At 38.5% G+C, this 26,692-nt stretch overlaps 2 protein-coding genes across 5 annotated transcripts in view; one reads left to right on the top strand and one right to left on the bottom strand.

Annotated features, from left to right (window-relative positions):
- Nucleotides 1-26,692, bottom strand: part of Asb3 (ankyrin repeat and SOCS box containing 3) — a 94,316-nt gene that overhangs the window by 60,499 nt on the left and 7,125 nt on the right. For all 3 annotated transcript variants that reach the window (XM_074049711.1, XM_074049709.1, XM_074049712.1), the window contains exons 2-3: nt 13,207-13,415; nt 737-895 (exon numbers count right to left, since the gene is read on the bottom strand). In XM_074049711.1, the coding sequence (XP_073905812.1) occupies nt 737-895; nt 13,207-13,402 (355 nt within the window). In that variant the 5' untranslated portion in view covers nt 13,403-13,415. The remainder of the gene's footprint in view (nt 1-736; nt 896-13,206; nt 13,416-26,692) is intronic.
- Nucleotides 18,633-26,221, top strand: Chac2 (ChaC glutathione specific gamma-glutamylcyclotransferase 2). Of its 2 annotated transcripts, XM_020168578.2 has the most exons (3): nt 18,643-19,012; nt 22,754-22,789; nt 24,643-26,221. In XM_020168578.2, exons 1-3 carry the CDS (start codon nt 18,878-18,880, stop codon nt 25,006-25,008), a joined length of 537 nt encoding a protein of 178 aa, XP_020024167.1. In that variant the 5' UTR covers nt 18,643-18,877; the 3' UTR covers nt 25,009-26,221. The 2 variants fall into 2 exon arrangements, with proteins under 2 accessions (XP_020024168.1, XP_020024167.1); XM_020168579.2 differs by lacking the exon at nt 22,754-22,789 and having other exon boundaries at nt 18,633-19,012.

Consider the following 26,692-nt stretch of genomic DNA (forward strand, 5'->3'; position numbering starts at 1 on the left):
AAAAGAAAGGGAAGATCCTAGCTTCTCAGGAAGCAGAGATCAGCAGGACTAGTTCAAGGCTAGCCCCAGCAAAAAGTGAGCTCCTATCTCAAAAATATCCAATGCACAAAGAAGGGCTGGTAGAGTGGCTCAAGCGGTACAGCACCTGCCTAGCAAGTGTGAGGCCCTGAGTTTAAAAATGGGGGGAAGGAAGGAAGGGAGGAAAGGAAAGAGGCAGAGAGGGAAGATTGCTCAAAGTGTGCCCCTTAGAACTTGGCTGTCATCTTTAAGGAATTTTAAAAGTTTATAATTGAAGAGGTCTGAATACATCTGTATAGGCAACAAATTAACTAACATTAAAGGATTAGCTGGGAATTTCTTCCACAAAAGCTTCTTAATTTCTTAATACTAAGAAAAAGCAAACAAAACATTTGCAGGTAACCTTGGAACTCCTGCTACAATTTAAACACTACCTGGTCTGCAGAACTACAGTGGGAACAAAACAAAGGAAACTACAATTCAGAACAGACTTTGAAACTTTAAGTAAACAGTTCAAGCCCCAGGTGCTGCTGCCACCACCACTCAAGAATAGAAAACAAGAGGGAAACCTTTAAAAATAGCTTTCTAGTTTCCAAATCAAAGGGCGGTATAACATTTACCAAAAGAACACTCTATAACAGTTTCTCTAACAATAAATAAATAAATAAATAGATGAGTAATAAAAATTTGCATCTGTACCACAAATAGCATACATCACCTAAAAACAATGGCGTGGTTTCTTCTAAAGTAGTTGTGTTAGGATCTGCCCCAGCCTCTAAAAGAATCTGGGCAATTTTCCAATGTCCTTGACTTACAGCGAGATGTAAAGCACAGAAGCCCTCAAACGTCTTTGTCTTAATGTAGTTTTCTGATGAATCTGTGGAAGAACAAAAACACATCAACTAGATTATCACTTCTATTTCTTGGGCTTGAAAGGCAAAAATTACAAGAGGAATTTAATGAAATATTAAAATTTAATAACTTACAAATGAGAGGTCTCACAGTTTAAAACTGTAGAAAATCAAGGAAAAGTTTTATAGGGATCCCAGTGTGAATGGTTCTTTGGCATTCTTACCACAAAATTTCTGACCTCTCACTCTTCTCTTCTTTCTCCAATGGATGAGGAAGAGAAGAGTAGCAGAAGTTGAAAGGTCAGATCTGAATAAGATGCAGCACCAAAGATTTGCTTAGACAAGAATTATCAAAGTATTAATAACTTTGATTGTATTTCTAATTTTCCATAAGTGAAATGGTCTTACCTCTAGCATCATAAAGGTGCTCCTAATAATAAAATGCACTCCAAAGAAACCAGTCACATACATTTTTTTTTTCATTTATTCATATGTGCATATGATGTTTGGGCCATTTCTGCCCCTCTCCGCCCCACCACCCCCCCCCCGCCCTCCACCCCTCCCCCACCTCCTCTCCACGCCCCCCACCCCCTTGCTTCCAGGCAGAAACCAGTTTGCCCTTATCTCTAATTTTGTTGAAGACAGAATATAAACAACAATAAGAAGGACAAAGCGTTTTTGCTAGTTGAGATAAGGATAGCTATACAGGGAGATTCCTAGCATTGCTTCCATGTACATATGTGTTACATTCTAAATTGATTCTTCTCAAACTGATCTTTTCACTAATTCCTGATCCCCTTCTCCTATTGACCTCTGTCGCTTTAAAGTTTCTGCATTAGTTCCTCTGCATTGAGGACATCTATCTATCTCCATACCTCCTGTGTGTGCTCTCGCCTTATCATGAGTCACATACAATTTACAAAGAACTTATGAATACATTTGTGATGAAAAATTGAAGGTTCTTAGAATGGTGAAGTGGCTCAAGTGATAGAGTGCCTGCCTAACAAGTGAGAGGGCCTGAGTTCAAACTCCAGTGCTGCCAAAATACAAACAAAAAAACTCTGAAGGTTCTGGTAACAGTCAAATTATGTAAATACATCTGCATTAAAATATTTTAAATTTCACAGCAATAATATTAAGAAGTGACTTTCTTACCTCTGCTTCCAAAAACAGTAAAATTCTGGGGACAGAGGAAGAGGGATGAGGGAGAACTATGGAGGGGTGAATCTAAGATACATTGTAAGCAGATACGTAAATGTCACAATGTATCCCCCGTACAACTATTATATGCTATTATGCTATTAAAAAATAAGTTTTCTTAAAAACAGTAAAATTCTAAGTCCATAATAGAAGGATGGACTCTAATGTGAACAGTGAAGGCATTTCTGAGAGTAGTAACAAACAGAACAAAATGAAAGAAAAAAAAAACTTTTAAAAGTATTTTCTTGATATACCAGAATTGAAACTAACACTCCTGACTAAAATGATCATCTGTTCTAAGTAACTGTTGTAACTCACTGACTAAACAAATAGGTCAAGCTTTAACATTTAAAAACAGCTCCTAAGTACAGTATTCAAAGAAAATAGCCTCAGACTTTCCAGGATACATTAGTGCCTCATCACAGAAACAGGGTTTGAGAGATAGTCAGAAACTGACTCCTATTCAGATTAGTTTGCCTTGAATAGTCAGATTAGTGAGTATTTCATGCATTAAATAACTAGGAACACTAGAGAAAAAGAGACAGAGAGAGAGAGAGACTATGATGAAGGTATAGAGACTCTAAATGGGAAATTTCAACATTATAAAGATATCAATTCTTACCAGGCATGATGGTACATGCCTGTAATCCCAGCACTCAGGAGACTGAGGCAGGATGATCATGAGTTTGTACATGTACATACTACTATCAAACAAACAAATAAATGAGCTGCATATCTGGGAACCAGGGAATATACAAAATGGAGACAAGGATACATACAAGCAAAGTGGGAAGGCTAAAAGGAACTCAGAACGTGGTACAAGATTAGAGTTCAGACATCAGGAGGAACCCATTTAACTTAATGGTATTAACTAAATATAAATATCTGTCTAGATTCATAAATAACTACAGTTGTGTGTATATACACGGGTTATAATCCATACATAGCTCTGTTTGCTGAAAAGACTTACAAGCAATGACACTCCAGTAGCAATGAACAACCCAGTCCCCAGATCTTGGCTTGGAAAGTCACTCTCCAACAGAAGAAGCCAGAGCTCTCATAAGAATGGTTGATTCTAGCCAGGTGCTAGTGGCTCACACCTGTAATTCTAGCTATTCAGGAGGCAGAGATCGGGATCTCAGTTCTAAGCCAACCCAGGCAAATACTTTTTTGAGAACCTATCTCAAAAAAACCCATCACAAAAAAGGGCTAGGGGAGTGACTCAAGGTGCAAGCCCTGAGTTCAGACCCCAGCACAAAAAAAAAAAAAAAAAAAGAATGATTGATTCTAAGACTGGGGAAGGGAATACACAAAATGAGCCTGCAGCATACTCAGGATCAGAGAGTAAAAACTGTTCCAAAATAAAAAAATAGCCTGCCAGCAAGGGCAAGGCCCTGAGTTCAAACATCATATCATCAAAAAATAAAAAATAGGAGCATCTCAAAAAGGACATGAGAGCCAATCGGAGAGGACAACTAAGAGCCAAAACTGTTTAACATACAAAATAAGTAACACTATATTAGGTTATAGTCCAAAGTATAAAATAAATACCCATGAGTACATGCAAATACAAATGACTAACTAAATAAATGCAAAAGAAGAAATTCCCCCAAACAAAAGAATCCAGGGATGGGGATGCAGCTCAGTTGGTAAAGCACTTGCCTAGCGTGCATGAGGCCATAAATTCAATCCCCGACACCATCCAAAAAAAAAAAAGAAATAATAATCCAAATAATTATGTAGAAAGTCAAGGAAACAGAACTTCATTCCCACCCCTTAAGTACAAGCCACCCTTAGTGACTTTTTTTTGAGAAAAACGAACAAAACCTCTGATGTAATTACCAAAAATAAAAGGCATTTCCCAGGATGAGAAACTAAAATCAATTTACTACTTGAGAGTTTGAAAGATTTTACGTAACTTTAAAATGGCTGGGTCAGGAATGTAACATTTGGAGTCAGAAGATGTAGGCTGCAATCCTGGCTCTCCCAGTTATAATTCCAATTTTATTCTGGGCAAATTACTTCAACTCTGTGAGGTTCAGGGTTTTGCAACAAGGATAACATTGCTGGCCTAACCATCAGTGGGGTTCAACAGAACTGTGAATATACTTTGAATTTTTATAAAACACAAATGCAGTAGATATGTATTTATTATAATATTTATGTACTGTAAGAGTTGTTTTAAATTTGTAAAGTCCACAGAATATCATTTTAAGAAGGTTTTCAGCACCCAATCAGTTTGGAAAGTTCCAAAGATAAACTGTCTTCGTAAGTTGACGTGTGAGCTTTACCATGGTGTCCTGGACCATCGATACCACCCTCCGGCTTTCTTCCCTTCCCTCAACAGGGCTTCTTGAAAAAAATGGCTGCACATGCTCACTGCTTTCCATGCCTTAACCTCCAATGATTCTCAACAGAAGGCAAAGCGGTGTCTGCTTCTCATCTACTTACTGAATTTAAATGTCAGCAAAATTAAAGACTTCCAAATGGACAGACACAATGAGCATGTCAGGTCTTTCATAACAACTCATGAGTTCTTGTTTACACTTAAGGGCTGGGACCATCTGTGCAGCAGTGACAAGAGAGAGCCTGAACACTCCTCCACAGTTACCACACCCTATGTCTGCTGACGCAAAGTGTCCTTTTACTTCTAAATAATAAACTGGCTTATTACTTGTAATCGTTGTAGTGAAAAGAAAACAAACCACAAGGCTTTCAGTAGGAGACAGGTATCAAATTCAGACCAGAACCATATCTTGGTAGTTGGAGCAAGAATTTGATGAGACCATACAAAATTCATATGTGCTGATCACAAAGGTGATAAATACCTATTTCAGGTATAGGTTAGACAAAATAATTTCATCATACAGGTGATTTTACTATGTGCAAAATTCACAGACAATCCTCAGGAGAGACCTCAGCAAGATGCAGAGAAGAAGTGAGTAAAAGGAAGAGGTCTGGAGGCATTACAAAGAAATTAAATGCTGGCTCCAGTGGCTCACACCTGTAATCCTAGCTACTCAGGAGGCAGAGATAAGGAGGATCTCAGTTCAAAGCCAGCCTGTGCAAAGAGTCCACAAGACCCTGTCTTGAAAATACCTTTCATAAAAAAGGGCTGGTGGAGTGGCTCAAGGTGTAGGCCCTGAGTTCAAATCCCAGTACCACAAAAAAAATGAAACACTGTAAGAAAAATAAAAGACTGAGAGAAAGTATGTAAAATATCTGAAATACATGTAAAAGCAAAGGATTAATATCCAGAATACATAAGGAGGTTTTGTTTGGGAGGAGGGGAAGAGAATATGTGTGTGTGTGTGTGTGTGTGTGTGTGTGTGTGTGTGTGTGTGTGTGTGTGTACAGTACTGGGGATTGAACTGAGGGCCTCAGCTTTGCTAGGCAACTGCTCTACTATTTGAACCATGTTCCTCCAACCCCAGTCCTTTGCTTTTAGTTTGTTTGTCAGATAGGTTCTTGTACTAACTTTGCCTGAGCTGAACTCAAAGAAAAATCCTCTACATTTGCCTCCCTATAGCTGAGATTACAAGTATGCCCCACCACACCTTGCTTATTTTTGAGATAGGGTATTGTTAACTTTTTCTCAGTCTGGCCTAGAGTCACAATCTTCCTATCTCTGCCTCCCATGTGTCTGGGATTACAGATGTGTACCACCACACTCAGCCCAGGAGTTCTTTAATGGAGCAAGCTTTCTCTCACTCCTAATTCTACTGAACCTAACTGGCCTAACTGGGGGCAATAGGAGATGCAGAAAGGACAAACGATAGAAGACAGACATGCAGAAAGTTGGGGTCAGGTGTGTTGGGCGCTCAAATGGAGATGCACAATAGCCTCATTATTTCTTTACTTCTCTTTACTCTACTTCTTTTCTCTACCTTTATTCTTTAAGGCCTTGCTTCTAAAGTCTTCTATTCTTTAAAACCTTACTTCTAAAGTCTTCTTTAAAACCTTGCTTCTTTTCTAGTCTTTAAACTCTTTCCTTACACTCGCACTGTCCCATGCTTTCTCTTTAGCTTTCTTAAAGTCTCGGTGCTCAGACTTGCACTGTCCCATCAGACTCGCACTGTCCCATGTTTCCTTTAATTGCTAGCGTAACTCAGCAGCAGAAGCAGCATTCTCACAAGCTGCCCACAATCAATCAACCATCAAAAAACCCTCCATCAAAAAACCTCACATCTTCCTTCCATGAGTCTTTTATATCCAGTGGTCAACAAGGAGGTGGAGCAACAGTTCTGGGGGAGGGGCATGACACTGTAACAAGAGAAACCTGCATTCCTACTTCTCTGAACATAAACAACTGAGGAAAAGCAGCTATGCTGCATTTGGCAGTTCACTCTCTTCTGCGGCTGGGGCCATGCCAAACTCAGCCTGTAAATCATTGAGCACAACTGTACATATGACAAGTTCTCATAGGCTTCTCATAATCCACTCCCCACATTTTAAGGATGAGGTATGTATAGAACTTCCAAAGAGAAATCCTACCTGAAAATAAAACAGAGAAAAGTAGAGCTGAGAAAAACAGAGAGTCAGAGTCCTGATGACATCATTCAGATACTAGAATCAGTAATGCCTACCACTCAGACCTAGCATTTACGTGAGCCACTAAATCCCTTTCTTTAAGCTAACACAAACTAGGATTCTTTATTCTTTTTACTAGAAGAGTACTAATTGAGACACCATATAATTTAGCAGTAGCTTGTCAATATTTTAACTTGGCATATGTGAAAGTTAATTTTATATGTCAACTTGACTGCATTAAGGGATGCCAAGATAGATGCTAAACATTATTTCTGGGTGGTCAGGTTTTGGGGATGAGATCAGCATTTGAATCAAGAGACTGAGTTAAAGAAGTGGGCAAACATCATGCAAATCGTTGAGGGCCACAAGGACAAGAAACAGAGAAGAGAATCCTCATTCTCATTCTCTCTCTCTCTCTCTCTCTCTCTCTCTCTCTCTTTCGAATTGAGGTTTGAAAGCTTTGTGTTTGTCAGGCAGGTGCTGTACCACTTTAGGCACATCTCCAGCTCCCGCCCTACCCCATCTTCTTAAGCTAGGACATCATCTTCTCCTGCCCTTAGAGATTACAAATCCTGGTTCTTGAGTTGAACCTTCAGACTTTGGGATTTATGCCAGAGCCCCTTCTAGCCACTAGATCTCAGGCCCTTGGCTTCAGACTGAGAGTTTCACCAGTTTCTCTGGCTCTCAGACCTTCTGACTTAGACTAATTTATACCACCAGCTTCCCCGGTCCTCCATCTTGCAAGGTGGGACTTCCAGCCTCTATAATCATATTTTTTTTAGTAAATTCCCTTTTATATATGTGTGTGTGTGTGTGTGTGTGTGTGTGTGTGTGTGTGTGTGTGTATGTGTCCCCAGTTGGTTCCGTTCCTCTAGAAAACCTTGAATTAATACAACATACTTCTTGAGCCAGCAATTTAACTTCTAAAATTCCATCCTACAGAAAGGTACATATATAAAACATGTATAAAGGTACATATATAAAGCATGTATAAAGTTGCATATGTAAAGTATGTAAACTAAAGCACTACTTATAATAAAACTTTAGGAAATACAATGTGTCCATCAATAGATATATAGTTAAGTGACCTTTTATTAGACTATGAAATATATGCAACAATGCTTTACTCAGAACAAAATGGGGAGCTGCTGCAGACTTTTGAGCAAAGAAACATGGTCTGGCATATTTTTAAAAGGATCCCCCTCTGGGCTGGGTGTATATCTCAGTGGTAGAGTGCTTGCCAGGCATGCACGAGGGCCTGGGTTCAATCCAAACACTGAAAAAACAAAAAAAAAATAGGATTCTTCTGACATGAGCAACCTGTCATAGGATAGGGAGGGAGTGAGGGCAGAAACTGATCCATTAAGAAGCTACTACAGTGCCCAGGCAAGAGATGATGTAGCTCAGACCAAGGTATTAACAGTACTGAAGCCGGGCACTGATGGTTCCTACCTGTAATCCCAGCTGCTCAGGAAGTAGAGATCAGGAAGATCTCGGTTCAAAGCCAGCCCAGGCAAATAGGGCTGTTCAGCCCAGTTCAAGAGACCCTATCTCGAAAACACCCATCACATAAAAAGGGCTGGTGGAGTGACTCAAGGTGAAGGCCCTGAGTTCAAACCCCCATACTGCAAAAAAAAAAAAAAAAAAACCTGTCCAAATCACACCCAAAAAAAAAAAAAAAAAAAAAAAAAAGGCAGAGGCAGAGTCACTAGAACTGACAACTTGACTATAACTCTTAATCACTGTGCTATATTGCCTTATTTAGTTAAGGCTCTTCAGCATTTGTTACTGCTATTACAGCACAGTAACATAAACTAACAAAAATTACTATAAGCTAGATTATTTATTTGTCAAATAAAAATATTTGTTAGTGACTGGGGGCATGACTCAACAGGTACAGTGCCTTCTTTGCAAGCACAAAGCTCTGAGTTCAAACCCCAGTCCCACCAAATATATATATATGTTTGTGTGTGTATATATATGCATATATATATATATATATATATTTGTTAGCTATATGCTCTCATTAATTGTAAGACTGTAAGTAGCTCAGAAGTAGAGTGAGTACCCACACTCTGCCCAACAGTAAAGGAAAAATAAATAAATAAATAAACTAAAAAAAAAAGGAGTGATTGCCTAGCATGAACAAGGTACTGGTTTTGATCCCTAGCACAGCAAAAGTTAAAAAAAAAAAAAGTAAATAAAAATTTAAATTTTAAAAAATTTAAATACCTCCTCCCATGTAGCTTTATGTTAGCTAGATCTTTTCCAAAAATAAGGAGTCAGCTATCATTCGTCACTAGTCAACATTGTGGAACTTAAAACATCTAGAAAAGTTTAAAGTATCTGACTAAATTATGGAGATTAGCTAATTAAAAAAAAAAAGGCGGGGGGTGGGAAAGACCAGGGAATACATACAGCCTTTTTTAAAGCAAATAATAGGCTACATAAGCCTTCTACCTCATTCTAATCTGATTTTTCTAATTTTGGTTAGTTAACCAAATTTAATAGATTTTTGGATACCAGTTTCAACTTCAAGAATGCTACAGCCCAGTGTGCAGGCCCAGGCACTTAACACAGTGAGGCCAGATGATAGTGATTTCGAGGCCAACCTGAGCTACATAATAAGACCCTGTCTGAATCAATCAACCAACATAGGAGAGACCACCACAACCTATCATGGCCACCACTCCAACCCAGGCTTTACTTTGGTATACTGTGCTTCAGTCACTCCAAATGCTCTGAGATGTCTCCAGGAGACTTGGAGTTGGCCCTGATATCCTCAGATGATGCCATCCACAGCCACCTCAGGACCTCCCTGTAGCAGTCCTCAATCTGGTTGGGAAAGAGCATCTCACTGCCTGTGAGAGTTTGTGTAGATGCATGACTGACTATATGGCATAACTCCTGTCTCCTTGGAACAGGCTGGGAGACCTTCCTCCTTTGCACTGCCTTTCTGATGGTGCAGCCCAGGCTCCAATAGAGCCTCATTTGAGTGTTTTATTGCATCCTTGTGGTCTTTATTACGGGTAGAGTGGACTGAGCTGGTAACATAGAAGAACAGACAACTCCCAGGGTGGTCAGCCCTAGGCACACCCAGAAGCAGCAGCTAGAAAGCAGCTGAAGAGTTCCATATAGTGGCCAGGAGCTTAGACTGTGGAGAGCTGAGACTGAAGGCTGAGGAAGGCAGAGTTGCAAAGAGCTAAAACTGCAGAAGAGCTGCAACCCCTGGCTGCTAGAAGAATTCCAGAAAGCCAACAAGAGTAGTTCTGACTACCAAGGAGCTATACCACTGAGAGTGGAGGGTCCCAACACCTTAAACTCAGAGTTGCTGACACGAAGGCAGTCTCACTTTGCCTATTCATGATTTCCAGCAAAATGTAGCCAAAGAACCCTCAGCCCATTAGCAACAACACGTTAAAGTTCTTGCCAATACAAGTGCTTCATGCAACTCTTGCTGCACTGCTTATTGGGAAATGGTTTGACTTGAACTTCCACTGTTTCTCCCTTCTTGTGATCTGGAGCCTAACATGACAATAACCCAGCTTTGGCCTTGCAAGTAAGAACATCCTGGAGTATGATGGACCAGCAAGATTCAAAGTCCCCAGGCATGTTACTGACTGGACAGAGACAGTCACAGCCAGACCACCTGTACTGGACATGAAAAAGAGGAACACTTCTACCTAACTAAGCTACTGCCTTTGGATTTCCACATTATAGCAATGATCAAAGGAATATAGTGTCTTACAGGGAGTAGGAGAAACTATAGAAAACAGCCAAACCCATTGAAGATTAAGCTCCAAGATGTCACCCTAAAGGAATGCCTATAGCTGCTTTCCTACCCTCTACAAACCCTACTTCCTACCTCCATATCCCTATTCTAATCTTTTATACACTACACAAAAGTAAAATTTATCCAAAGTTAATTCATAATGGTGAACTCCAATATAAATAAGTGAAAAAATTGTACTTAATCAGCTCGGCACCAGTGGCTCATGCCTATAATTCTAACTACTCAGGAGGTAAAGAGCAGGAAGATTGAGGTTCAAAGCTAGCCTGGGCAAACAGTTACAGAGACCCTATCTTGAAAATACACAACACAAAACAGGACTGGCAGAGTGGCTCAAGTGGTAGAGTGCCTGCATAGCAAGGGTAAGGCACTGAATTCAAACCCCAATACTGGCCAAAAAAAAAAAAAATATATATATATATATATATATATATATATATATATATATATATATATTGTACTTGATCATTTATAACAACTAGTCACATGGCTGAATGTGGCTATCTTATTCTTCAAAAACATCAAGCTTAAATGAAGGCTAGCCACTGCTGATACTTAAAATTTCTAAAAGAAAATAATAGCCAGTTCAAACACCTTTATTCAAAAGCATGTCCACACACTCAGCAGTTAAAGGGAAAACATTTGTACATATACAGCAGTATTCTGATGGGGACAAGATATGTAACAGTGTGTTAGGAATGAGCTTTTTGACTAGAAAAGAATATCCAAATTCATACATATATTCATCAGTAGAGACAGTTACAGTTCATTTCAAGCAGAGTCTACAAGTATACTTAAGCTTTTGAAATTGAAGCATAAAACTTCATTCTCTAATATCTTTAAACATTCAATTATAGGGGCTGGTGGAATGGCTCAAGTGATAGAGTGACTGACTGCCTAGCAAGTGCAAGGCCCTGAGTTCAAACTCTAGTTTCACAAAAAAAAAAAAAAAAAAAGAATTAAATTATAATAGACACTAAAACATGTTGACTTTAAAACCATCATGACAAACTTCCTATATTATAACTTGTCAGCTCTCATACCATAAGACAAAAATAAATAAAATAAGCACTACCAAAAAATGTAAAGTTTATTTCCTTTCCTATCCATAAGGTAATAGTAGTTCTGATGAGTTACAGACCCAGGTGTCTAAATTTTAAATGTCTATACCTGATGATGACTATACAGAGAAGAAAAAAGCCTGAATTTCCATGATCAGTGAGATGTGAATGATTCAGTAACTGTTACAATATGGAGTACTATATTCAAACTCAGTTTAAATTAAAAGAATGCTGTAAATGTTTACTTCAATTAAATGTCAGAAGGATGGTATGGTAGAAAACAATACAGGCTGAGAGTCAGAGAAGTGGGTTCAAATCACATACCCTGGTTTATTATGCAACCTTTCATGAGTCACTGTCTCTGAACTTTGGGAATAAGTACAATAGGGCCTCTCACAGCAGTTGTGCACATGCTGGACAAATAATGTAAATCAAGCATCGGGCACATGTGCTAGGTCACAGTCCTCTCCTTTGGTCCACCCTTCACTCAGCAGTGTTCTGACTAACATTCACCTGGCTCACCCAAGGGAGAGAAGCCCAGTTTTTAGCACTGGTTGATTTCTCTTGTGTCAGTACTCCTGCCATGGATGATCCCAAGCTACAAACAAGTTACTAAATGCAGAGTTTCAAAGATAAGTGTAGTAACACACTGTCATTCTCCATCCGCTACCATTTTATTTTCTCCAAAACACTTTTGCCTTTTGAAATAATCTTGTTAAACTGTTATGTACTTACTGTCTGTCTCCCTTCTCAGAAATACAAGCCCTGTGAAAGCAGGTACTTTGGCCCATGCTCTACCATATTCTCTGAGAATACAAAGTTCAAGTAATTGGAATGTCTCCTAAAATTAAAGAAACTGACAAGTGTTCAAAAGAATTAAAAAAAAAAAAAGACTAATCCATGGACTTTGAGCACATGATAAAAGCGAAAGCACACAAGGGAGGGGTGAGGATAGGTAAGACACCTAAAAAATTAGCTAGCATTTGTTGCCCTTAACGCAGAGAAACTAAAGCAGATACCTTAAAAGCAACTGAGGCCAATAGGAAAAGGGGACCAGGAACTAGAGAAAAGGTTAGATCAAAAAGAATTAACCTAGAAGGTAACACACACACACAGAAAATTAATGTGAGTCAACTCCCTGTATAGCTATCCTTATCTCAACCAGCCAAAACCCTTGTTCCTTCCTATTATTGCTTATACTCTCTCTACAACAAAATTAGACATAAGGGCAAAATAGTTTCTGCTGGGTATTGAGTGGGGGGGCAGAGGGAGGAGGCAGAGTGGGTGGTAAGGGAGGGAGTGGGGACAGGGGGGAGAAATGACCCAAGCCTTGTATACACATATGAATAATAAAATAAAAAAAAAAACTAATCCAAACAAAACACTCAATCTCAATTTCAGTGGCACTATTCCTTTTGTTTGGAAAAGGAAGAAAGAACAAATATGACCAGTGACTACCAAATACTTAAATTAAAACAAAAAACATAAACTGCTTTTGCCACATCACCTAGCATAGTCAATAAAAATAAGCCAGTCAATAAAAATAAGTACTTCCACATAAAGGACAATATTTATAGCTGTCCAGATGGAACACCATGCTGACACAATCCAGTGCAGCAATCTTATCGTCCTTAATAGATAAGGCAGTTATTTTAGGATTATAGAAAGAGAAACAAATACTACCACTTTACTATTTTTTTATTTTATTAGCCCAGCTTGTAGACACAGCCTCTCATATACCTTGAATTTACTTTACCTGCATGAATCAACATCCGCAAACATTCAACGGAGTTGTGGTAAGCTGCTTCATGAACTGGCATCCATCCCCTGTTGTCAGCAACATCCACGCAACGGCCCTTTTTGAGCAGTTTCCTTAAGATTTTAACATTGCCTTCCCTGGCCGCAAGTCCAACTGTAGAGCATGTATCTGAGTAAGCCTCTGTAAAATCCATTCTTTTGACCAGTCTAGAAAACAAGGTAGAAAGATAATACTAAAGTCAATAAAACAACACTGAACTCCTAGAGATTAACAGATCACAGTGAGCCTGTGTAACATCTTTCAAATGTCTGAGGAGAAATAGACTGTTGTGCAGTTTAGGCTAGAGCCTAAACCAGAAAATCTCTCAAATAAGTACTCCTAGGAATGTTCTTGTTTAAAATATCGAAGGAGTTTTTAAGTACTCTATGGTTCTTCCTCTGGAAATGTCTGAGCAATTCTTTCTGCTACTATTCATATCCCACCAAAATTTACTAGTTGGTGGTCTCTTGATGAGAGAGCTAAACTCCAGTGAATCCCAAATATGCGCTCAATTACGCAGAAGGGCCATTTAACTACCAGCAATGCTCACCTTCTACATAAAACCCTCTATAGTAAACAGGCTAAGCCAAAAAGAAAAAGAAGTGTTTATTGAGAAAAACAGAGGTAAGTAGTTATCTTAGTTTTCCTCTCTCTGCTGGTCCTTTCCAGAAGGAGCTCAACATTACGGTTCTCCATCCTTGTCCCATGAATGAATATACTGAAACCAAAAAGTGCAGCCACAAAGAGATGAACCTAGCTTTCTACACCAGCACAGAACATTTTTCATAGCACTATTGCCCTCATCATCATCATTTCCCTTCAAAAGTTCATTTCAAGTTTCCCTGCAGTCACAGTCCAGTACAGCACTCAGCACATGACTCTCAGAAATTAATAAAGACAATTTGCTAGTGACTATGAAGCAAGTTGATCTGAGATTCGGGAAACAGTTATCACTAAAACAGAGTCTTTAAAATATTTCTATCCCACTTTTTAGATTTTCTAATGATCCTAAGAAGTGGTGGTTCAGGAAATGCCAACATGTCTACCCCAAAACACATGAAAAACTTTCTAGAAACACATTGCAAGTAATCTATCCAGAAAAGGAAGGTTTGAGGAGAGAGCATGTAACATTCCTTTAATAAATTTAACTTTATCCATGGTCACCTCTACAAAGCTGTAACTGCAGAAGTTCATCATATAGCAAGTCAAACAGCTAATGTTAGCTATTGATCAATCTGATTGTATCACCTGTTCTGTTACTAGATATATATCACCAAACTTTAATTATTCAATTAGCAGTTATTTACTAAGCACCATCAGCAATGGGGAATATACAAAGATGATACTGACATAGATTCTATCTCAAGTAGTTTACAATCTCATAGGAATGATATATGATCCAAGATAGAAAATGGAGAGTGCCAAAAGAAGTACAAATTAAGAGCCATTGAAATTAAAGAAGAATCTGCTTCAGCTCAGTAAGGGATGTGAGTCGTGTCTTACAGGACAGGAAGGAATCAAAACTGAGTCAATGAGCAGAAAAGCATCCCTAATCCTGAGCAAAAAGAGCAATACTGAAAGTACCACAATAACTGGTTTCAAATTACACTAAAGAGCCATAATAACAAAAACAGTCAGATACTGGCACAAAAACAGACACACAGACCAATAGAATAGAAAAAGTGGACCCAGAAATACCCTTCCCTGCAGCTTCAGCTACCTGATTCTCAACAAAGGAGTCAAAACATATGGTGGAGAAATAAAAGCCTCTTCAGCAAATGGTGCTGGATAGCCATACATAGGAGACTGACACTAGGATCCCTATCTCTCACTCTACAAAATCAATTGAAAATGGATCAAAGATCTTAATGTAAGACCTGAAGCTTTGACACTACTATGGGAAAACATAGGGGAAACACTTCAAGATATAGGCATAGCCAATGATTTTCTGAATAGGATTTCAATAGCTCAGAACATAACACCAAAGAATTGATGAGTGAAATTGAAATAAATTAAAAAGTTTCTGCACAGAAAACAATTACCAAAATCAAGAGATGACCTTAAAAAAAATGGGAATCTTTGCCAGATATTCATCTTACAAGAGATTAATATCCAGAATATATAAAGAACTCAACAAAATTAACACCAAAAGAACAAATTATCCAATCAATAAGTGAGCAAATGAATTGAACAGATAGTTCTCAAAAGAAGAAGTACAAATGTACAATAAACCCATGAAAAACACCCTTAGTAGTAAACAGGGAAATGCAAATCAAAACACTATTGAGATTCCTTCTCACCCCAGTCAGAATGGCTATCATCAAGAGAACAAACTTGATGTGGGAAAAGGAGCCCTTATATACTGCTATTAATGGGAATATAAATAGGTATACCCGCTATGGAAATTGGTATGGAGAGTCCTCAAAAAACTGAAAATAGAACTACCTACCATATATCTTGCTACACCACTTCCAGTATACACCCAAAAAAAATCAGAATCAGCAAATGGTAGAGAAACAGGAACATCCATGTTTATTACAGCACTATTTACAATAAGCAAGTTATAAAATCAGCCTAGGTCATGTGCAGGAAAATGGAACTGGAGATCATCATGTTAAGCAAAATAAGCATACTTGAAGACAAATATTGCATGTTTTCTCTTATATGCAAAATGTAGATTAATGAAAGTTTAAGGAGGCCTATTTGAGAAGAGAAAGGTGACCAGGGAAAGGAGCTAGGGAAGGGGGACAAAAGAAAGTAAGGGGAAAGCTTGAGTATGATCAAAATACATTATAAGCATGTATGAAGATGTCACAGTGAAACTCATTTTTTTAGAACAAGATAGAAACAATTTTTATTCCAACAGAGAGCTTAGGGAAGAACTCAGAAATTAAACAAATTATTACTCAAATAAGGGGCTTTATAAGTGAAAGTTCTAACAAGATCTAAGGAAAAGTATGGGAATTGTGAGAATCAATAACAGAGGAACCTGAACTTGTCTTGGGATCAAAGAAGAGTAAACTCATTATTTTATACAATAAAAAAGAGCATTCCTAGGCAGAAGGAAAGACATAGCCAAAAAATGGGGGAGATAAGTAAGTAAGGATGAGTAAGAACAATAAATAAGTGAAACAGTTCACTTTGGAAGGAAGAGTAAGTAAACAAAGAACAGTAGCAAAATGAGATTACAGAGATAAGTTTAGGACAAACTGTGGAGGATCTTCAATGCTAAGCTTTTAGCATTGAAGATTTTTTGAACCATGCTAACTTCTAAACAAAACAATTACAAAGTTTTACAAAAACAATTATATGTTTTACAAAAGAGGACAAATTACACACTATGTTCATTTATACAAGAAGACTTTTTTCTCTGTAGGAAAAACACAAACACAAGAACACCACTTTAAGAACATTAAAAACAGCATTTGAGTAAAAGCAGATATGATTTCATTTATAACTTTTACTGGCTTTTCTCTTGGCTACAAATGATACTAATGGAACCAGGATAATAGATAACTTGAAAAGATACTAGAACTGGGTAATACCTTTGAGTTTCTTAAGGGAAGGTGAAATGTGCTGAAAATAACACCATTATTCATTTCAATCCCTGGTATTACTCACTATAATTAACATAAACTATTCATAAGATATCCTCTTTCACAAAAGTCCTTGTGCTCTAAACTAAAAGAGAGTACAGAGTCAAGCAAATGTGATAAATAAAACTCAACTGGTAGTGGGGACGGGGTATAGCTTAGAAGTAGAGTAGTTGCTGAGCATCTTTAAGACACTGGGTTCAATCCCCAGTACTGTATTTTTAAAAAGATAGATAGGAAGGGCAGGAAGAAAATAGAGAGGAAAGAGGGATGAAGGGACAGTGGGAGAAAAGCAGGTAGGTAGAAAAACCACAACTGATCTTGGATTAAAGGAGGTGAATCAATTCCAAACAAAATAATTTTGAGATAGTTAAAGGAACATTGGATATGGAATAGCTATTTGATGGTACAATTATTATTAATTTTCTTAGCTATGATAAATGCACTGTGGATAGTATGTGTTCTTATTCTTCAAAGATCTTGTAGAAGTATGTAGCAATAAAATGTCATAACACACACAACTTTCTTCAAATTCTTTAGACTTCAAAAAGTATGTATAGAACTGGGTGCCAGTGGCTCACACCTGCAATCCTAGCTACTTGGGAGGCTGAGATCAGGAGGATCATGGTTGCAGACCACCCCAGGGAAATAGTTGATGAGACCCCTCTACCCCATCTCCATAATAACCAGAGCAAAACGGACTGGAGGTGTGGCTCAAGTGGTAGAGTGCCTGCTTTGCAAGTATGAAGTTCTGAGTTCAAACCTCAGTCCCACCCAAAAAAAAAAAAAAAATGCATAAAGAAAGAAAGTAAAAGAGCCATTACAAAACAATGATAATCTACATGGAGGTTATTGAAGGGTCACTACCCTCTTTTTTCTAATTTTTCTGTATATTTGCAAGTTTTCCAAATTGAGAGGGGAAAATGGGAAAAATAACCATTCCAGACAATGGGGAAGCTACAACTTAAAATATTAAAAGATCTGGTTATTCTTAAACTAAGTTTTTCTTTGCTGTATTTCTCGATTTCTTTTTAAAAACACAAATACTACTGTCTGAACCTGGGTGTTTCAGCATTCTCCTCTAACAATGCTAAAGCGCATGATGTAGAAATCCTCCAGAATGTACAATCATTTGGTAAGGTTTGTGTCTTACGGACACAGCCATGATGGCCCAAGTAAGCTTCCTAAAGAATATTTGAGGAGTAGCTCTAACCAGCAGATCTCAACATTTCTTATGATCTTGGAAACTTATGAAAGCTATAAAGTTTCTCCTAGAAAAATAAAAATTCATTAGATTCCTTAGCTCATTCTCAAAGCTTGAACATGAGCCCTGAGTTAAGAACCTTTGCCTCTTTTGGGTGAGCTACAGAGGACACCAACGATGAACACGGTTGTTCTAATAATAAAATTGAAATAATTTCCATTGGAAACAATTTCCATTGGAATTTTTCATACATGAAAGTTCTATTGTAAATTTTCTGCTTGTAATTGAAAGGTAAAGGGGCCGATATGGATTAGATTTCCAGCTCGCGCTCCTGGGGCTTATGTAATGTGGGCAGACACCCAACTGTTGAAGCACAAGATGGCTGGGGTGCCGGTGCGTGTCTACCTATCTACACAGCGCCAGCCAAGGATCTGCCCTTTCTCTCCCCACCCGCCCACCACCTAGCTAGAAAAAAAAAAGTTCCATCTTTACAGCCGCACTCCTCCGAAGGGGATTGTGGGAAATGTAGTGCTCTGCACACGCGCATTTAGAGAAGGTTACCGTGACTTTCCACAGCTGAGGAAAACTATTGGTTGATACACAGAGGTCAATGGTACTTAATCCCTCAAGCAAGGAAATAAAACAACGCTGACCAAAACGGAGTGGGAAAGCGTTCCTGGGACTACAACCCCAGTATGCCTTGCGCGCCGATTCGCGGTGGCTATCGCGCCTGCGCCCCTAGCAGCCGGTTACTTGCGTCCCGGAGACCACAGTCCCGGCGGCGCGGTTGGATGGGGGGAGTCCGCGCAGCCCGGGCAGAGCAGTGGGAAAGATGTGGGTGTTTGGCTACGGGTCCCTGATCTGGAAGGTGGACTTTCCCTATCAAGACAAGGTTGTCGGGTACATCACAGACTACAGCAGGCGTTTCTGGCAAGGCAGCACCGACCACCGCGGGGTCCCCGGCAAGGTAAGCCGCCTGCAGGTTCAGCACACTGCCCACGGAGCGCTCCCGGTCCGAATTGCGGGCCGAGTAACACCGCAGTGTGCGTCTTCCCGGCGCCTGTCCCGGTGCGGGGCGTCCTGAAGCCGCGTTAGGACGCGGGTGGGTCTTGTCGGGGAGGCGGAGGGCACACAGCTTGCTCTGGATGGCCCATCTCAGCACCACTGATAAGAGATGGGAAAAGGCATCTTCACGTCTCCACGGACAGCACAGCGAAGGCAGCTTTTTAGCAGTTAAGCTGTTGCTGCATTCTGCCAGAGTTTCACTGATTTAAATTTGAAAAAGAGTAGAAGAGAGCCAGGCACTGTGGCTCAAACCTGTAATCCCAGCTTCTTGGGAAGCTGAGATCAGGAGGATCTCAGTTTGAGGCCAGCCCAGGCAAATATTCATGAGACCTCCATCTCCAATATAACCAGAGCAAACAGCAAAATGGACTAGAGGTGTGGCTTAAGCGGTAGAGTGCCTGCTTTGCAAGAAAGAAGTCTTGAATCAAACCCCAGTTCCATCAAAAGAAATAGAAGGGAGCTATAAAAGTCAGGATCTCTTTGTATTTAAATTTACTGCAATATAAAAGGGAGGGAAAGTGGAGGGGGCTGCATTGCCCAACGTCTTTTACAACTTTCATTTTTTAAAAAAAATCCATTCTAGCAAATTAAAGGAAAATCTAAGGACTAAACATTTTTTAAGTCTAATAGTGTTCAGTTAAAAAAAGAAAATTAGAACATCATGATTTTACTTCACATTTTTTATTAAAATGGGTTTGGGTTGCCAGCCTTATATAAATGTTAACTCTGGCAAGAATAGGAAAAGCTACAGAAATATCCAGGAAGTTAGAATGGCTTAAAATACTATTCAGGACACAAACTATGTGTTTTTCAACATATACCCCAGTAAGTTAGTCATTAGAAAAGCTTCATCATTAATAACACAAATATACAAAATATTAGGCTCATTTCCACATACTGCAGTGGGAAAAATACTGAATACTTGCTTTATTAAATTATGCTTGCGTTTTAGCTTCATTAAACTATTACATAAGTTAAAGCACCTATCACAAAAGTGGCAGTTTCTCACCAAAATAAGCATCTTATTTAACTGTAAAGGTTTTTTCCCCACAAATAATATATTACAACTTCAAGAAAAGGAAGTATTTTAATATGAGACAATCAAGAACATTTACCGAAACTAACTTTGCCAGATCAGAAACACCCATCATGACTCGTTTCCCAACACCTTCCAAATCCATTCAGCTTGGAAGACCCTTTCTTGAGTTTCATTGCCCCCTTTCAAAAAAAAGCATTTAAAGTGCACTTACAAATTTACACTCTTTCTCAATAACATTTATTTCAGGGGTGAAAGCTTACGTTTTAGAAAAGATTTCTAAGTAAATGTATCGGTAGTGTCAGTAGTCCATGTCTATATCATCCGTTAGCAGTCTCAGTATTCCATTCATTTCTACTTAAAATGACCCCACAAATCATTTTAAGTAGATGTCTCAACCGTCACCACTCACTACTATAAATTCACTACTCTTCTTTCAACAATTAAAACTGAACATGTAGTAGGAACACCTATGCAAACAAAAATACTTGGGAAGTGTACTAAGGGAAGTGAATAAAAGGAACAGTGAAGTTAGAAGGAGGTGCTAAATCTGCTTGGTGAGTGAGCTGAAGCTTTATGGAGGGGATGACCAGACAATAAGCCAAGTAAACAAAAGAAGCAGGGCACTGCACAATAAGCATCACTACATTCAAAGATATGAACAGTTGTAAGAGTTATAAATAATCCAGTACATCTTGGGGGAAAAGTAGAAAGAAACAAGGCTTGCAGTTAAGTCAGGGTAAGGAACTTTTACCCTGTGAAATATCACTCAGTAGAGACTAAGTAGAGAACAGACTGTAGGGAAGCAGAATTAGAAGCAAGGCAAAGAAATCTCTAAGATGACTGAAGGATGTAGAAGAACTAGATTGTAAAGATACTCAGAAGACAGAATTGTGACTTGGGCCAGGCATAGTAGCTCAGGCTTACAATCCCAGCTATTTGGGAAGCAGAGATCAAGAAGACCACAGTTTGAGGCCAGTCCAGTCAAAAAGTCAGTGAACCACCCCCCCACCCCTTCCTATAAATAAGTTGGATATGGTGGCTGGCAGCTGTAATTCCAGCTATGTGGAAGGCATTGATAGAAGAATCACAGCCGAAGGCCAGCCCCAAAGAAAAACACCAGACCCTATCTGAAAAATAATTACAGCAAAAAGGACTAGAGGGTGGCTCAATTGGTAGAGCTGGAGGTCCTGACTTCAAATCCCCAGTACCACCAAAAAAAAAAAAAAACTGTGATTGGGTTGGATGTAAGGGGAGACAAGGGATGTAGAGGATGGTATCTGTCACATTTCTTGCTATGTATCATCTTCCTTCCTCTCTAACTTGCACAATACATACTTTACCAAATTGGTCTTTCTAAAATCTCCTTTATCATACCAGTCACCTGCTGCCCAAATGCTCCAGTAGTTCAATTCCAATTTCTCCCAAATTTTCAGTGGCTTATTTTCATTGTCCCCTTAATTTCAACACTGCCTTGTTTTTGTGCTTTGTTTTATTTCCAAACCCCGGGCCTCTAAACATGCTAGGTAAATAAGTGCTCTACCACTGAGCTATACCTTTAGCCATCCACTCTCCTCTTTAGCTTTTCAAATTTGACTATTTCTCCAATCATTGTTCTGAATCACCTACCTAACATGCAGGACCCTCTGCTAAACTCAAACACTTGGCCTGATGTAGTTCTGCCACCTGGCAGTCTCACCATGTGTAAAATAAACTATCTGAATAGAAAAGTTCTCAATAGAGCAAAGTACAGGTTATTTATGAGTGTAAAATGACATGTACCTTGAAGCACCCATTGCCATATACAGAAAGGTAAAAGCACTTTGTAGCTCAGAAGTGCAAATCACACATTCACTCTAAGACCTTAGTGTACATCTAGTAGCAGTGCTTCTCAATATACAAACCCCAAAACAGTTTCTCTGGAACCACCTCAGATGCTGTTCCAAACTCATATAGAATAAGCAACTCTAGAGGTGTAACCTATCAATGTTTATCAAGTCCTACAGGTAATTTTATCAAAGCTTAAAGCCACTTCCTTAAGAAAAGCACCCTGGTACGGCATATTTTTCCCTAATAAAAGTGTAACAATCTTTTTTCCCAAAGGGAAAACCAGCTTTTACTTTTTTTGTGGGCTTTCTTTTGGGGAGTGGGGAGGGCTGGGGTTTGAACTCAGGGCTTCACACTTCCCAGTCCATTTTGCTCTGTTATGTTGGAGATAGGGTCTCTCAAACTATTGCCCAGGGTGGCATGAAACCATGATCCTCTTAATCTCAGCCTCCCAAGTAGTGAGGATTACAGGCATGAGCCACTGGCCCCTGACTCACAATTGCTGCTTCCATTTGCCTGTCACTCTAGATGAACCTTAGTTACTTAATATCTATTTTAATGAACATACTCTAATGTATACAAATTGATGGAAATGAATATATAACTTAGCATGCATAAGTTGGAGCTCTTTTAAAAAGCCTTTATCAAAAAGTGTTTCTTAGAGCAAATATGGATAAAGTTGCTAATGTCCAGTTAGTTACTTAATAAACTTAATGCAGAAAAAAAATTACTTAATTCAGAAAAAAAATTTTGTTTTCTTTTTTACCTTTTTCAAAATAGCCTGGAAGAGTTGTGACTCTTGTTGAAGATCCTGGGGTATGGTATAATTATTCTTTTTTACATAGTCTTTAATCATATGAAATGTTGGTGTTATTAAATTTTAATATTCACAAAATTTTACTATCAGTCATCACACACAATTTGAACCATAGTTCTAGGTCTAGGACTGTTCTTTGTTATTTATTGTGGGATGGTTTTTTTTTTTTGTTTTTGGAAAATGGGGTCAAAAGTTAGAATATAGAGTATAAGGTAACAACAAAACACATCCAAATGACATAGTCTCCTTTTTGTGGATTTTTTTAAATGAGTTTGTTGAGTGAGAACTTTGTGATCCCCTTTGACATTAATGGAGACAGTCTCTCAGAGCCATGCTGCCACTAAGAATCAAATAGAACCCTGAAGGCTTTCTTCACATTTGCTAGGAATCCAGTATTTTCAGTAGAAAACTAGGTAATTCTTACTTTCTGTATTGCCTAATGTTAAAAACAGAACCTGTGTTTTTTAAACACACAGATTTGGAGCACAAAAAACTTATTTAACTGATAGATTTAGTTTCTTAAATTTTTTTAATCATTTTTACTGGTATACATTTTCAGATTTTTGTATTATGAAATTAGGTATTTAACTTTGTAAAGGACTTTGTACAAAAATCAAGCCACACTAGGTGAAGTGGCTCTTACCTGTAATGTCAGCACTCTCAAGCAGGAGTATGGCCATTTAGGATGGGGATTTAAGAGGTCAGCCTGAGCTACTTAGCAAGACACTGACCCCTACCCAAAAAAAATAAGCAGTTAGTAGTAAGACTTATAATAGTGTAAATCACAAAATGCTTTCCAGAATTTACACAAGGAAAACCACTATAGCTTCAAACTGTTAACTATTAACTCCTAATCAACAGTTAATAAACAAACTGCACTTAGTTTCTATAGAATTTTTTTAAGCAGTTACAGGGGTTTGAACTTAGAGGCTCATACTTGCTGGGCAGGCACTCTACCACTTGATACTCCAACAGCTGTGTGTGTGATTTTTTGAGATCGTGTGTGTGTGTGTGTGTGTGTGATTTTTTGAGATCAGGTCCCACTTTTTGCCTGGGCTGGCCTCTAACCAGGATCCTCCAGATCACTGCCTCCTGAGTAGCTAGGATTACAGGTGTGAGTCCAGCTTCTATAGAATTTCTTAATGACCAGATGAAAACCTGATTATTTTTCATTTCAATCCCATTAGTGTTTTGTTTGGTTTTACTTTGGTTTTGTTGAGACAGGGTCTTACTACATAGCCCAGCCCAGTCTCAAACTGGTGATCCTCCTGCCTCTGCCTCTCAAGTTCTTAGATTACATGTGTGTACCACACCTGGGTCAGTCTTATTACTTTTTTTTTTTTTTTAAGACCTAACTTAAAAAATTGCTATCTGGGCATGATGGCTCACATCTGTAATTTTAGTTACTCAGAAGAAGATTAGGAAGAGGCGGAAATTAGGAAGATTGAGATTTGAAGCCAGCCTGGGCAAAAAGCTACTTTTTTGGATCCCTTTTCAATTAACAGCTGGGCATGGTGGTACATGCTTGTTACCCCAGCTACACAGGAAACACAAATATGAGGACCACAGTCCAGGATGACCTGTACAAAAAGAGCCTGTCCCAAAAAATAACTAAAGCAAAAAAAAAAAAAAAGTTGAAAATAGTATCATACTGTCCCCATGCAAAGAGGTTATCTGTTCACCATGAAGATCTTCAAATGCTGATTTCCTTTAGTATATACCTCTTCAGTGTACTCTAAGTGAAGCAAAGCTGCATTTGACTTCTCAGACCTTATCTCTCAGGTCCTAACATGTTTCACCTGTTTTGATTAGCCTTAAAAATACTAAAGAGTGTATTTTCATTTTTCAACAGGGTTGTGTATGGGGTGTTGCTTACAAACTGCCAGTAGGAAAAGAAGAAGAAGTAAAAACATACCTTGACTTCAGAGAGAAAGGAGGCTACCGAACCATAACAGTCATTTTTTATCCAAAAGATCCCACAACAAAGCCATTCAGTGTGTTGCTATACATTGGAACATGTGATAATCCTAATTACCTTGGTCCCGCACCTCTGGAAGACATTGCCGAACAAATTTTTAATGCAGCTGGTCCAAGTGGAAGAAATACAGAGTATCTTTTTGAACTTGCAAACTCTATTAGAAACCTTGTACCAGAAGAGGCAGATGAGCATCTTTTCTCTTTGGAAAAATTAGTAAAGGAACGTTTAGAAGAAAAATAGTACCTCACTTTTACATACAAAGACCTAGCCATTGACTTTCCTAAACAAGCAGCTTTTAGTCTTCAGATAGTAACTTCTGTGCACAATGGCAATGTTTTGGAAATGTGTTTACCTGAAGATATTGTTATTTTTAGTGTTGTAGTTGAGGCATCATCTAAATGTCCTGAAACATATATTCAGAAGATTAGCATAGAGCAAAAGAAGAAATTCCAGTTTTAATAACATGATTTCCTAACTATATTTAGCACTTGCTCATTAGGAGTTCTTTAGAAATACACAGAGGTCTCAATTTAGCTCGTTTTTATCAGAGTAAAAGTAATTATACTGTTTCATCTCACAATGCTATTTTAAAGTTAAAGAGAATTAAATCAAAAGTCCAATACATATAATAAGAAAATACCTTTAATATATTCCTATAAAATAATTCTATAACCATTGTTTAAGATACACAAGCTTAAAATAATGTGTGATTAGAAAGATGGAGTAATATAGATAAGATTTCAGCCTTGATTGTGAATTTCCTTGTTATTCAGGAATTAAATGAGATCTTTCAAATTTAGGCCAAAACAAATTGATTTTTTTACAGTTTCTTTAGGTGTGGAGGGGGTTGTATTGGGTTAAACAGGGCCTTGGGCTTGCTAGGCAGGCGCTCTACTACTTAAGCCATACCCCCAGCACAAGAAGCTGATTTTTGCCTGGATGTGATGGTGCACACCTGTAATCCCACCACTGAAGTTTGAGGCCAGCCTGCCCTACACAGCATAACCCTGTATCAAAAATCCAAAAGAACAGGGTGCCGGAGATCAGGAGGATCACAGTTCAAAACCAGCAAATACTTCCCAAGACCCTATCTCAAAAATACCCATCCCAAAAGAGGGCTGATGGGGTGGCTCAAGGTATAGGCCCTGAGCTCAAACCCCAGAACCACAAAGAAAAAAAAATCCAAAAAAGAAATTGGCTTTTTTTTTTAATCTAAAAATTCCCTTGGAATTATACTGTGCTATACCTCTCCTCTTTTGAAAAAAAAAAAAAAAAAAACCCACACATTTTACTACATAAAAATAAAACTCATGCTAAAGAACACAAGTTACATTATAACATCACATCCACTAATGATAATGGTGTGCACTCTGTATTTACATTATAGTTTAAAAATAGGCTCTCTGATAATTACACATAGTGGAAACATATAATAAAAGTTTGTTTTCAAACAGCTAGCTTTTGGAATTATAATTTGTCAAACAAAGAAGTGGCTCTACCCTTTTCTTTCTTACATCTTTTCACCCAAATAATATCAACTGTTTATGCAGCTGCTACTAAAGCAGAAAACTAATACATAAATTACTAACTTAAGTAGAGTTAGCCTTGATTCAAGCCAATCAGATTATTCCTGATTACAGGTTATTTCTTTCTCAATATAAAGTCTCTCAACAATTTTTTTTTTTTGCGGGGGGGTTAGGGGGAATACTGGGGTTTGAACTCAGGGCCTCACACTTGCTAGGCAGACACTCTTTTACCACTTAAGCCACTCTAGCCACTCTGGGGGGGGGGGGGGGGCGGAGGATGAGTTTTTTCAAGATAGGGTCTCAGGGACTATTTGCCTGGGCTGGCTTCCAACCACAATTCTCCTGATCTCTGCCTCCTGAGTAGCAAGGAATATAGGCATGAGCCACCAGCACCTGGC

The sequence above is a fragment of the Castor canadensis genome, chromosome 12, assembly GCF_047511655.1.
Source record: "Castor canadensis chromosome 12, mCasCan1.hap1v2, whole genome shotgun sequence".
Taxonomy (NCBI): Eukaryota; Metazoa; Chordata; class Mammalia; order Rodentia; family Castoridae; genus Castor; species Castor canadensis.